The sequence below is a fragment of the Narcine bancroftii genome, chromosome 2, assembly GCF_036971445.1.
Source record: "Narcine bancroftii isolate sNarBan1 chromosome 2, sNarBan1.hap1, whole genome shotgun sequence".
In the NCBI taxonomy this organism is placed as follows: Eukaryota; Metazoa; Chordata; class Chondrichthyes; order Torpediniformes; family Narcinidae; genus Narcine; species Narcine bancroftii.
The window spans coordinates 65,758,985-65,773,479 of record NC_091470.1 but is presented as its reverse complement, the minus strand read 5'-3'; the positions used below and the strand labels follow the sequence as shown (position 1 = coordinate 65,773,479).

Here is a 14,495-nt window from a genome sequence, read left to right as displayed (position 1 = left end):
CTGCTATAAGACTTTGAATGATGTGCGGGGGTTAGTAAAATTGGGGATCACAGCAATGGCCCTATAATAGATCATTTTAAAACCCAGTGCAAATAATTGGACTTCTATCAAATACATCATACAAGAAAAAGTTGTGCTCTTGTGATTTGCTTTGCATTGTGCTAACTTTCTGAACAACACATTTTTTTAGTGCTTTTAACCTTGTTATGTTAAAACAAAATATTGCTGTCTCCTCTTAACATTGAGCAAGATGGTCTTGATCCACAAGCAGCAGAATCAAAAACATTGCCGAGATTTCTTAGTTCCATCTTGCTGACGAGGAGAGTGTAAACCATTTCAATTTGTATCTGTGGCCTGGACAACAAGAAGGAACCAAGTGGGCAGGTAATTTTTCCACTTAAACATGCGTATGATGTTCAGAACTTATTCCAAGCAAAATACCACCATGCTTAAAAGCACCAAATTGACAAGAACAATACATAGTTTAATTTTTAGTGGCATTTTTAATATATCTGGTGCTTTATGAATCCTCCTAATTGTTGTGAGGTAAATGCAGAACAATGGAATACTTTATTGCTCTACATTTAGCAAATGTACTGTTTTATAATGTTGGTGTGGCTATTTAAAAGCAAATTTTCGCAAAGCTCTTCAATTTACCTCAGGCTTAATATTTTCTTACGCTGACACCAGATAATCAGGTAACAAAGAAAGCAAAGAACAGTAACCACATAAGCAGAGCTTGCCTCCATTCTATACTTTTTTTTTCTTTTGGGGCTACTTCCATAGAAAGTGCCTTAGCAATTTGTACTGAATCCAGTGGTTGACCATTAAGTGATATTCCTTAACTTAAGAGGAAAGTAACATAACTAGACCATGGCATAGTCTATAAATGCGAAACATTTTTTAGAAACAATGTGCATTTATATAGCGTCTTTTATATCTCCAGATGTCCCAAAGCTCTTTACAACTTGAAGTGTTTGCAACCATCTTCAGCCTGAAGTGCCGAATGGATGATCCATCTCAGCCTCCTCCTGAGGTCCTTGCCATCACAGATGCCAGTCTTCAGCCAATTCGATTCACCCCACGTGACATCCGAGAAACGGCTAAGTGCACTGGACACAGCAAAGGCCATGGGCCCTGACATCATCCTGGCTGTAGTGCTGAAAACCTGTATTCCAGAACTAGCCGCACCCCTAACTTAGCTGTTCAAGTACAGCTACAACACTGGCATCTACCCGACAGTGAGGAATTTTTCCCAGGTATGTCCTGTCCACAAAAAGCAGGACAAATCCAACCCAGCCAATTACTGCCCTATTAGCCTGCTCCCAGTCATTAGTAAAGTTATACTAGGAATTATCAAGAGCATATTGAAATGATGTGAGGAACATTCTCACCAGTGATTTGCTCGCCAATACTCAGTTTAGGACTGAGTGGGACCATTTCATTCCTGACCTCACTACAGCCTTGGATACAAGAGCTGAATTTTGAAAGCAATGTGAGGATGATTGCCCTTGATATCAAGGCAGCATTTGATTGGAGGTAGTGCTGAGGTACCCTATAAAATTAAAGTCAGTGGAAGAGCGCTGTGAGAACTCTCCATTGGCTGGAATCTTACTTGGCAGAATGGAAGATGGTTGTGATTGTTGGAGGCTGGTCTTCTTGACTGCAGGATATAGCCCTTAGGGCAGCATCCTTGGCCCAATTATCTCCAGCTGCTTTGTTAGTGACTTGACTTTCTGACAGAAGTGGGACTAGTTGTGCAGTGCCCATTATCAAGTTGTCAAATTATGAAGTTGTCCATTGTTGCAAACCATAAGGCTTGGCAAAATTCCAGACCTTGGTTCATAGCAAGATGAAAATACTTGCTTGGAACTGCCCATTTTATGGAATGGAATCTCATCTTTTTTAAAAAAAAGTTGATGTCCACTGGTACTCTGTTGCTATGTCCCATTCTGTCTGCCATTGAGCAGACTTTACCATGGTTTTTTAAGGTAGATTAGAGGTTAAATGCCCTATGGCACATTGCTTACCTTGTGATTTGTCAAATCATCAACAAGGCACAAGTCAGGAATGTATGGAACATGCTTCCCTTTTCCTAGATGGGTGCAGCAACAACTGAAATTTAACATGATTGAGGATAAAACAGTCTTCTTGATTGACATCTTATTGTACACCCTGATCAGTGACGTGCATTGCAGCAATGGCCATTGTTTTTTTTTTAGAAATCCACAACTTCACATAGTTAGGAAGGCAGTGGCAGATAGTTGGAAATGCTAAGATTCTCTCCAATATTTTCACCATTTTGAATTAGACACACTTACTTTCCTTGTTATGTTAAAATCTAGAAAATACACTAGAAATTGCAGTGGCTCAAATAAAGAGCTACCACTATTTTCTTCTTTGCATTGAAGATACCCTTACCAGTGATGCCTACATCCTGAAACTAATTATTGAACAATCAAAAGATCAAGGGTGATCATTATTATTTTGGAATGAAACTAGTAGATGTATAAGTGACCAAAGCAATAACTTGTTTTAAATTGTTTGCATTTACAGATCCTTGGAGTATATAATGTGTGAGCTGATTCTGTTACACAGAATTCGAATGTGCCCCAGTATTAACATATTTGTTAAGATCTTGCAGCATTTCAAGATCCAATTGAGAAGTGGAAGTAAATAGATAATGCATTGTTCGCAATTCATCACTACAGTCACATATTTTACTGCCATTCCAGCCCTATTGCATATTGCATTATTTTAAATGATCAGTGCTCATCCAAAGTTGATTTAGGATGGATGATGGCTCAGAAGCTGCAGCTGGAAGATTGAGGCCAGTATCCTAATGATACAACTTGTTTCTTTGATGCATTCCTTGAGAGAAATGTTCACATTGGGTGGCTATTCCAAAGAAGAACGCACACTTACACTCTCACTCTCTCTCTCACTCTCTCTCTCACTCTCTCTCTCACTCTCTCTCTCACTCTCTCTCACTCTCTCTCTCACTCTCTCTCTCACTCTCTCTCTCACTCTCTCTCTCACTCTCTCTCTCACTCTCTCTCTCACTCTCTCTCTCACTCTCTCTCTCACTCTCTCTCTCACTCTCTCTCTCTCACGCTCTCTCTCACGCTCTCTCTCACTCTCTCTCTCACGCTCTCTCTCACGCTCTCTCTCACTCTCTCTCTCACTCTCTCTCTCACTCTCTCTCTCACTCTCTCTCTCACTCTCTCTCACTCTCTCTCTCACTCTCTCTCTCTCACTCTCTCTCTCTCACTCTCTCTCTCTCACTCTCTCTCTCTCACTCTCTCTCTCTCACTCTCTCTCTCTCACTCTCTCTCTCTCACTCTCTCTCTCACTCTCTCTCTCACTCTCTCTCTCACTCTCTCTCTCACTCTCTCTCTCACTCTCTCTCTCACTCTCTCTCACTCTCTCTCTCACTCTCTCTCTCTCTCTCTCACTCTCTCTCTCACTCTCTCTCTCACTCTCTCTCTCACTCTCTCTCTCACTCTCTCTCTCACTCTCTCTCTCACTCTCTCTCTCACTCTCTCTCACTCTCTCTCTCACTCTCTCTCTCACTCTCTCTCTCACTCTCACTCTCTCTCTCTCTCTCACTCTCTCTCTCACTCTCTCTCTCACTCTCTCTCTCACTCTCTCTCTCTCACTCTCTCTCTCTCACTCTCTCTCTCTCACTCTCTCTCTCTCACTCTCTCTCTCTCACTCTCTCTCTCCCTCCCACTCTCTCTCTCCCTCCCACTCTCTCTCTCCCTCTCTCTCTCCCTCCCACTCTCTCTCTCCCTCCCACTCTCTCTCTCCCTCCCACTCTCTCTCTCCCTCCCACTCTCTCTCTCCCTCCCACTCTCTCTCTCCCTCCCACTCTCTCTCCCTCCCACTCTCTCTCCCTCCCACTCTCTCTCCCTCCCACTCTCTCTCCCTCCCACTCTCTCTCCCTCCCACTCTCTCTCCCTCCCACTCTCTCTCCCTCCCACTCTCTCTCCCTCCCACTCTCTCTCCCTCCCACTCTCTCTCCCTCCCACTCTCTCTCCCTCCCACTCTCTCTCCCTCCCACTCTCTCTCCCTCCCACTCTCTCTCCCTCCCACTCTCTCTCCCTCCCACTCTCTCTCCCTCCCACTCTCTCTCCCTCCCACTCTCTCTCCCTCCCACTCTCTCTCCCTCCCACTCTCTCTCCCTCCCACTCTCTCTCCCTCCCACTCTCTCTCCCTCCCACTCTCTCTCCCTCCCACTCTCTCTCCCTCCCACTCTCTCTCCCTCCCACTCTCTCTCCCTCCCACTCTCTCTCCCTCCCACTCTCTCTCCCTCCCACTCTCTCTCCCTCCCACTCTCTCTCCCTCCCACTCTCTCTCCCTCCCACTCTCTCTCCCTCCCACTCTCTCTCCCTCCCACTCTCTCTCCCTCCCACTCTCTCTCCCTCCCACTCTCTCTCCCTCCCACTCTCTCTCCCTCCCACTCTCTCTCCCTCCCACTCTCTCTCCCTCCCACTCTCTCTCCCTCCCACTCTCTCTCCCTCCCACTCTCTCTCCCTCCCACTCTCTCTCCCTCCCACTCTCTCTCCCTCCCACTCTCTCTCCCTCCCACTCTCTCTCCCTCCCACTCTCTCTCCCTCCCACTCTCTCTCCCTCCCACTCTCTCTCCCTCCCACTCTCTCTCCCTCCCACTCTCTCTCCCTCCCACTCTCTCTCCCTCCCACTCTCTCTCCCTCCCACTCTCTCTCCCTCCCACTCTCTCTCCCTCCCACTCTCTCTCCCTCCCACTCTCTCTCCCTCCCACTCTCTCTCCCTCCCACTCTCTCTCCCTCCCACTCTCTCTCCCTCCCACTCTCTCTCCCTCCCACTCTCTCTCCCTCCCACTCTCTCTCCCTCCCACTCTCTCTCCCTCCCACTCTCTCTCTCTCTCCCTTGTCCGGTAGTATGAGGACCCCGCTGCCACCAGCAGCCTGACATCCCTGGTTACTCCAGCTCTGAAAAAAATGGGGGTAAATGAGAATTTCTGATTTGTTTCAGATATCCCCATTTATCTGAAATATTTTGAGAGATTCGGAGATCTACTGTGTGTGTGGTGTGTGTGTGTGGTGTGTGTGTGTGTGTGTATTCTGAATACATATAGTAACCTATAGCCATGTCCTTTGGAATGGCCACGCTACTTCACAGTGAAGGTGAAGTTGTTGACTGAATGCAGAAGCTGCATATCAGTTTCTGCTATTAATAAGGTCTTAGAACAAAAGATCATTTGATTGTTTTGTCTCTGACTGAAAGTTCATTATGTATGTATGGAGATGCGCTATCTGACATTGAGTGAAGATTGGGCTTTAAAGCAATTATAGCAGGCATAATAAACTGAGTTTCTTTACGCAGGCAGAAGATTGTGAAACTGACAACTGTACAATATTAGACAGTTTTTAAAACAAGAGCTATCATTCTGAATTTGTTTGAATAATTTTTCTGTCCCTTTTTGCCCACCTCCCCCATTTGTGGCCAGATTCTGTAATATGTTATTGCTTCTTCAATTCAGTCTTTGCAGTTTATATTCTGTGTAAGTGCAATGCAGGGTCACACCAGTACAGATAAGTTTGGAGCAAATGTAATGTGTCCAAAACAATTCACTTGTTTTCTTGCTAGCAATAAGTAGAACACTCATTGAGATGCTTCAATCTTGAACACATTCCGCTCAACAGTTACTTGTTTAATATACTAAAGAACAAGAAAAAAAACAACTGAAGCCAAGCCACGGGTATTTGTGACACATGTTCATTGAGCTCTGCGTTGTTTTGTTAACTTACCAAAATGTAACTTTTAATTCTTCCTGATTTGCTTCCATTTTGATGTTCTAGGTGCTTGCCTTGAATTCTTTGGATTTCCTATGAGTGAAATATAATTAGGTCCACAACTATGCTAAACCTTCAATTTAAAAGCTATTCTCAATCTAGAGCAGTACTGCTGTTCTGTTGGATACACAGTCTTGTCAACTGAGGTATCATCTTCTTTCTCCGATGACGAGAAAAAGACACTGCATTATTTCAATGAGCAGGCGAGGTTTGCTTGTTTTTCCAGTCCAATATTTATCCGTCACTCAGCATATCTGAAACAAGTGATCTGACCTACCATAATACTATTGGCAGATACTTTGTTTTCCAAAATTGCAGTAGTGATTACCTTTTGAAAGTACTTCATTGGCTGTAAATTGCTTTGAGGCAATTTGAGGAGCTATTTCTCAGGCAGGATACTTGGAAGAAAAGGTGCAATTTTTAATGATCAAAATATTATACACAATGCAAGTTAAAGGTAGGACCATTTATACAAAGGTAGGACTGAAGGACCATTGTAATGAAGTATTAATGATTGTGCTTTTTGAGAATTGTTGGAAAATGAGCATGATGAAAATCTGAATGAAGCAAATCAGAGTTTCAAGAGTCTCATTCTCAATCATGAAATGTTTTCATAGCATTGCATTGTCTTTCCATATTTTTGTAATTGCAATCATAGAGTCGTCACATGTTACTCTTATTCTTCCATGTTACATTAAATTAAATGATGTAAAAATTAGGGAAACATGAGGCTGTAACCTTGAAGATTGCATACTGTATATGTGAATTCAGAATATAACTTTTTTACTAAGTAAAAATCCCATGTTTTTTTCAAGGTAAAAAGTGCTAATAGTTAAAATTCTTGACAAAATACTTTTCAGCTGAGGAAATAAAATAATATCTGATGCATTTGTGGCAAATTCCACTCTTTTCCACGAGATTGGAGTTTAGTCACAGCCATTCAGCACGGAAATAGGCCCTTTGGCCCAGTGTTTTCATGCTGACCATCAAATATCCATCAATATTAATCCTCTTGGTCTGTCATCTCACCTGCCTTAGAGATTCACATGCCCATTTAGATCTTTTTCAAAGTTTTGAGAATTAACACCCTTCACCACCCACTTGGGCAATGAGTTCCAAATTCCAACCACTCACTGCATTAACAAGTTCTTCCTCAGATCTTGCTCTGAATCTGTGCCCTTTAGTTTGAGAAACCTCTTCAAAGAGTAATTTATCCCACTATCTATCCTGTCCATGCCCCTCATAACTTTGCATACCACTCAGAAGTCCACTCTCTGCTTCCTGGAAAGAGGCTTACCCAGCCTCTCTCACTCTCTCTCTGACTCGGGCAACATCTTGGCAAATCTCCTCTTTACTCTTCCAACAGTGTGTTGTATCAGAAATGTATACCGTATTCCAGCTGCAATTTAATAAATGTTTAATAGTTGTATCATAACCTTGTTCTTGTATCCTATGTGCTGGCGAATAAAGACAAGCATCTTGCGCCACTTTCATGTCCTTAACTCCCTGTTCTGCCACCTTACTTGTACAGTATGGTCCCTCTGTTCCTCTGTATTCTCTAGGATCCTATACCATTCATTGTTGGGTTCTATGCTTGTTAGTACAACACGTTACATTTAGTGGGATTAAATCTCATCTTTTATTGTTCTTCCCATCTTGGCCACTGATTGATAGCTCCCTGTAGCTTCTTGACTATCAACGTCATTTGCAAAATTGCTAATTGTTTTTCTGACGTCTACTTTGAAATTTACTTTGAAAAGTAGGTGAACCAGAACTGACCCCTCTGGTGTATCACTGGTCACAGGCATCCAATTATAAGAACAATCCTTTACCATCACCCTCTGCTTTCTATTTCCAAGTCAATATTACATTCAAATTTCCAATTTGTCTCTTCAGTGCCATTCAATTGTACCCGTATCACAGACTGGTTCCATGAAGGTTTTGCAATATTTCAGATAAGGTTGTGACTCTTTTTCTCTAAGATTTGCTACTGCTTATTGTTGTCAATTCTGCCACCATTTTCAGCGACCTTTCAAACAAACAAAAAATCAATGCTGCGGATCTGCTGGTTTCAAAAATCATGAACATTTTCAGAAGTACAAATTATTTTTGTAAATGTTCATTGTTTGATCATGACTGTCAGTTAAATATAGAGGAGAAATTTGTCTTTAATCATCACCAATAAATGCACTTGAGAATATCGATCAATTGGTCCTGAAATTGTGGAAGGAGGATATAGTTTCAGTACTTGCAACTAAGGGCATATTTCCCACTTGGATTTCTGATGATCACTTTATCTGAAATGGAGTGATGCAATTAACTCTCATAGTAAATTCTTAATTCAGTTGAATTATGTATCAATGAAAAAGCATGGTGACTGAACAGGAATTGTTCTGATGTCACAGTTGACTGCAATAATTGAGATATTTTGATGTTTTTTTTTCTTTGTTTCCTCAATGTCAGTTTCAGATGTGCACACATTTGAATCAGGATACAGTCATGGCTTCCCTTAAATATCAGCTTTGTGCTTTTCCTTTATTGTTTTCTAAATCCTAGGTATTTGTATGGCTTTGAAGAGTACTGTCGTGCAGCTGATCTTTGCTTTAGGACCATTCACCATGTGGAGCTCAAAGGAAAATCATTGGAGAAAAGCAAAGAGAATGGAGCATATGATCCAAAGAAAATATCAATAGCTTTAGATGAAGATACAGATCTTGAAAAAAACGATGAGGCTGAAATTGTAAAAGAGGAAAAAGAAGTGAGGTCTCCCAGAGTAAGTAATTCTTTAACTTGAAATTGCAATGCAGTTATTGAATGGCAGTTTTCATTGGGGTATTAAAAGACTGAAACAATGTGGAACTCCATTCTTGTATAAACCGCAATAGTATTGTACCCTCAGAAGCACTTTGTATTGTACTTCCATTTGCACATCGTTTCAGATTTTAAAAAAGTATATATTTTTTGTTTGTGGTGGGGAATCACAACATCAACATTTGTGTCCATTTCTGGTAAGGTGGCTTTCTGAATTGCTGCGGTCATACTGGTGAAAATACTCCCACAATGCTGTTGGTCATAGGGTTAGGATTAAGGCCCAGAGACGGTGAAGGAATGATGAATCGTTTCCAAGTCAGAAAGGTGTGTGACGTGAAGGGAACTAGCAGATGTTGGTACATGTTTACACCTGTTGCACAAGTGTTTGGCGGCAGAAGTCATGGATTTTGAAGGAGCAAGTTTGATGTTTTTTTAAAGGTGACTTGCACTGCAGTCACAATGCATCAGTGATGGAACAAATTGAAATTTAGTTTGGTGGATGAAATGCATGCTGTTGGACAAGATGGGTGTATTCCATGACATCCTTGACTTGGGCATTTTTGGTAATGGAAAAGGCTTAGCGTGTCAGGAAGTTAATCATGCACCACAGGATGTGTGGTTTTGCGATACCATTGAGTTTCTGGCGCTGGCAACCCCCAAGATGTTAATGGTGGAGTCATGGCTGACGTTATTACTACTGAATGTCGAGAGTAGGAGATTGGACTCTTGTTGGAGGCAGTCATTCCATGGTATATGTGATACAATGTTATTGACACTTGTATCCATGCCTGAATGTTATTAACATTTGCTTTGTGCAGGCATGGACTACTTCATTTATTAATGACCTGTGAATGGAATTGGATGTTGTCTACTTATCATTTATCATTCCCCACTTCTGACCTTGGGATGGAAGTCATTGAGGAAGCAGCTGAAGATGATTGGGCTGTGGAGCTTCTACAATATAGCCCTGTGATTGGGATGAAAGCCTTTTATGCAGAGTATAACTCGAGCAATAAGTGTATTTAACCCTTGATGCCAATCAATTTTACTAAGCCTTTTGATGATGCACTTCAGTAACTATTGCCTTGATGTCCGCTCACTTGTGCACAATTGAAGTAAATAGTTTTGGTAATACTATAGAATATCAGTGAGGAAGTGTGGCTTCATCTTTTGTTCATGTTTGAGAGTGGACTGATTCGGTGGTACAAGATGGATTGGAATTGCCCTCCATTTGTGAATTCGTCTGTTTTACAAATTGGTGAATGATGGCTTCAGCATGAGTTTTCACGATCACAGTTGGAATGTTGTCTGTTCCAATAATCTGAACGTTTAGTTTGTACGACGTGGATTGACTTTCTGTTGAATTTCTGTCATGGCTGAAATCTTGTGAGGAAGCCAAGATAGGTGGTGCACATAGCACCTCTAACTGAGCATGACTGCAGAATTTCTCCTTTGACTAAAGGAGATATTTGGCTCCCAACCTCTGAGAGGAAATTTTTTTAAATCTCCACCTCCTATTAGGTATTTAATTCTCTACCAACATTCTTGATCATGTGTGACAGGACTGTGGATGTTTGTTGTGAATCTATTGGTTTGACACGAGAGGGGGTTTATCCCTCATTTTTTGGTATTCTTCGTGCTGGTCCAGCATAATTTTTTGCAGTCACAAAATTTGAGTGTTCTCATTTAGTTAGATGGTAGTTCCTTGTAACTTAATTGGGTGTATCATGTATACCAAGATTATCATGCACAGGTGCCTCTCCAATCGACGGATTTGGAAGGTTGACATCATGTCCGTTTATTCTAATGTTTGCTCACTTACTCTCTGTAAGTTTGACAGCCATGCCCTTTAGTCACCAATTCAGTCAATAATAGTGCTACTATCACCCTCTGTGATGGACACAGAGTTCCCCGAGTATATTCTGTGCTCTTGTTACTTTCAGAGCAGTTCAACGTGATGGAGCACTGATTAATTTGAAGAACGCAATACATATTAAGCAAGAAGGGGTTTCTTTGTCCTGGTTTGATATAATGCCATGAGTGTGCTTTTTAATTAATGCTGCTGGTGCATGGACATTGGGATCGTGTTGACCTCCTTGTGATGAATCAGCATACAGGAGGGAGATTAAAAACTTGGCTGATGGTGCACCACAACAACCTTGCACTCAATGTCCCCCAGAACTAAGCAGTTGATTGTTGACTTCAGGAAGGGAATGACAGAGGTATGAAATCCTGTGATCATTGGAGGGAGGATCAGAGGTGGAAAGGGCGAGCAAATCAAGTTCTTTGGAGTCACTATCTCGGAGGATCTTTCGTTGACCCAACTCACCGATGGCATCGTGAAGAAAGCACTTCAGTGCCTCTACTTACTTACCAGTTTGTGGAGGTTTAGTATGATACCAGAACTCCTGGAAAATTTCTACAGAGGTGTGGTGGGAAATTTGCTGACCGGCTGCATTGTGGTCTGGTATGGGGACACCAATACCCCTGAGGATAAAGCAGCCTAGTACAACAAAGGCAAAATAGCAGCTCCTGTGTGAGTGGTGACATGGATCTGTTCCAATTCACCTATCGAAGCAACAGGACTATGGCAGATGGCATCTCATGGACTACACAAAGCCCGAGAACATCTGAGCAAAGAAGCAACATCATTATCCTCTCAGAACTGATCATCAAACTCCAAGACCTGGGACTCAACACCCTACAGTGTAATTGGATCCTTGATTTCTTCATCTATAGACCACAATCAGTGAGGATTGGTAAGAACATTGCCTTCACAAACTCCATCTATACTTGAGTATGGCTGTACTCTTAGCCACCCTGCTCTTCTCACTTCACACATATGACTGGATGACTTGGTACGACAACAACACCATGTGCAAATTTGCTGACAATGCCGCGGTAGTAGGATATATAAAAAGAGGCGATGATCAGCATACATGACAGAGGTTGAAAACTTGGCAAAAAGAGGCGATGATCAGCATACATGACAGAGGTTGAAAACTTGGCCGAGTGGTGAACCAACAACAATCTTGCACTTAATTCACCAAAACCAAGGAGCTGATGACTTCAGGAAGGGAAAACCAGTTGTGTATCAGTGATCATTGGGGGGGATCAGAGATGGTCACTATCTCAGAGGATCTTTCCTGGACCCAAAACACTAATGGCATGGTGGAAATACCTCTTCAGTGCCTCTGCTTAGAGGTTTGGTATGACACCAGAAACCCTAACAAATTTATACAGAGGTGTGGTGGAATGTGTGCTGACCAGCTACATCACAGTCTGATAAGGGGACACCAAGACCCCTGAGCATAAAGCCCTCCAAAAGGTAGTGGACACTGCCCAAGACATCACAGGCAGAACCCTCCCACTATCGAGAACATCTACGAGAAATGCTGCCATCAGAGAGTAGCAGCAATCTACACATGCTCTGTTTTCGCTGCTACTGTAAGGAAAGAGGTACAGATGCCACAAGACTCCTGTCACCAGGTTGTGGAACAGCTGCACCATCAGACTCCTCAATAACAAACTCGATCAGGGACTCGTCTAAAGAATCTTACTTTGTACTTTATTGTTTTTTTTCTCCACTCTGCATAGTCAGTTGTTCACATTTGTTAATTTGTTTACGTGTGTACATTGTGTACAGTTTATTTTGCACTATCAATAATTGGCAATTCTGCCTGGCCTGCAGGAAAAAGAATCTCAGGGTTGTATGTGATGTCATGTATGTACTTTGACAATAAATCTGAAATCTGATCCTTCCAGCCAAAGAGCCTTCCACCCAAATACACCAATTAACCTTCAAACAGCATGTATCTTTGGAGGGTGGGAGGAAACCAGAGCACCCAAATGAAATCCCCATGGGTCACAGGGATAAAGTACATAATTGCACACAGTACTCCAAGTGTGGCCTAACTGATGTTTTCTATAGCTGTAACATGACTTTCTTGCATTTAACCTGAATGCCCTACCCAAGCATACCTTTTTGACTTCCCAATCTACTTGCGAGGCCACTTTGAAGGAACTATGGAATTGAACCTCCAGTTTCTTCTACACATCACTGCTTTTAAAAGGCCTGCCATTAACGATACATGTTCCCCTTGTATTTTACTTCCCAAAGTGCAACACATCACACTTGCCTGGTTAAAATTCATTGTGCCATTTCTCTGCCCATATTTACAATTAATTGATAACAAAGTTCTATTCTTTGATTCTGCATTTGTCCATGTTTGAACCAATCTCGGTGTCATGTTCAAACTTGCCTACCCTTCACCTATTTTTTTTAATCATAGAAAACAATGGACCCAGTAGTGATCCTGTAAAACACCACTGATGATGGTACTCTTGCTGGAATAACTCTTTTCCACTACTACCCTCTGTCTTCTATGGGCTAGCCAATTCTGAGTCCAATCTATCAATTCACCTTGAATTCCATGCATCAGTCTACCATGAGGGACCTTGTCAAATACCTTACTATAGTCTACATAGACAACATCCACTGTTCTACCCTGGTCAACCAACTCGGTTGCCTCCTCAAATTTATAACACTTGGCCTGCCTTGAACAAAACCATGTCCCTAATCTGCCTATGTCTTTCCAAATATGCTAAAATCCAAACCCAAAGTATTCGCGACAGTAGATTTCCTATATTTTTAAATAATTTTTTAATTTAACCACTTCAATAACTATGTACAAACATTCATCATTAAAATATGCAGTGATTTTTTTTCCCCCCCTTCCCACCCCTTATAACATAAAGCAAAAATAAAAGAAAGAAAAAAAATAAATAAACAATAAAAGAATACAAAATATTTCCAATCTGATGTGAGACTCATTAGGCTATAATTTCTTGGAATATCTCTCTATCGCTTCTTGATCAAAGGTATAGCATTGGCTACTCTCTAGTCCTCCAGAACCTTGTCTGTTGCAACGGAGGGTACAAAGATCTTCGTCAGTCTTGGCAATCTTCTCACTTGCCTAAGAAAATTGATTGAAGGCAAAACAGTAGGTATGCTATACATGGAACCTAGCAAGTCTTTTGTTTTACAAAGATGGGCGTATGGCATCCAAGATTATTTGGGAACTGCATTTCAGAGTTGGTTTAGTGTAATGGAGGATTGTTTTTCTAATTAAAGAGGATGGTTACCCAAGGATGCAGGGAACTCATAAATAAGAAGGAAAATTGGATCGTATAGGATTTAATACGGATTAGGATGAGGTAATGCATTTTCAGACATAATACTTGCTTGTACAGTAAATTCAGGGACATTAGATATACAGAGAGACCTTGGGGTGCAAATTCGTAACACTCTGAAAGTGATAACTTTGGAGGAACAGGTTAGTTAAGAAGGCGTATCTTTCTTGGGCAGGCTTCAGATTTATTGTCAGAGTACATGCATGACATCATGTACAACCCTGAGACTCCTTTTTCCTGTAGGCGCAGCATAATTACCACTAATTGGTAGTGCAAAAAATCAGTACACAGCGTAAACGTGTAAATAAATAAAAGAACTGTAAACGGATAACGAATGTAAATGAACTGACTGTGGAATACAGAAAGAACAAAAGAAATTCAATGAAGTGTACAAGAGTCTTTAAATGAATCTCTGATTGAGTTTGTCATTGACGATTCTGATGGTGGAGGGATAGCAGCTGTTCCTGATCCTGGTGGTGTGAGTCTTATGGCACTTATACCTCTTTCCTGATGGCAACAGCGAACAGAGCATGTCCTGGGTGGTATGGGTCTTTGATGATTGCTGCTTCTCTCCGATGGCAGTGTTCCTTGTAGATTTATTCAATAGTTGGGAGTTTTGCCTCTCCTGGGGTCCTGGGCTGTGTCCACTACCTT

At 41.8% G+C, this 14,495-nt stretch overlaps 1 protein-coding gene across 4 annotated transcripts in view; it reads left to right on the top strand.

The window, feature by feature from the left end:
- Window positions 1–14,495, top strand: part of arid4a (AT-rich interactive domain 4A) — a 129,968-nt gene that overhangs the window by 77,415 nt on the left and 38,058 nt on the right. For all 4 annotated transcript variants that reach the window (XM_069916895.1, XM_069916892.1, XM_069916893.1 and 1 more), the window contains exon 15: window positions 8,394–8,610. In XM_069916895.1, the coding sequence (XP_069772996.1) occupies window positions 8,394–8,610 (217 nt within the window). The remainder of the gene's footprint in view (window positions 1–8,393; window positions 8,611–14,495) is intronic.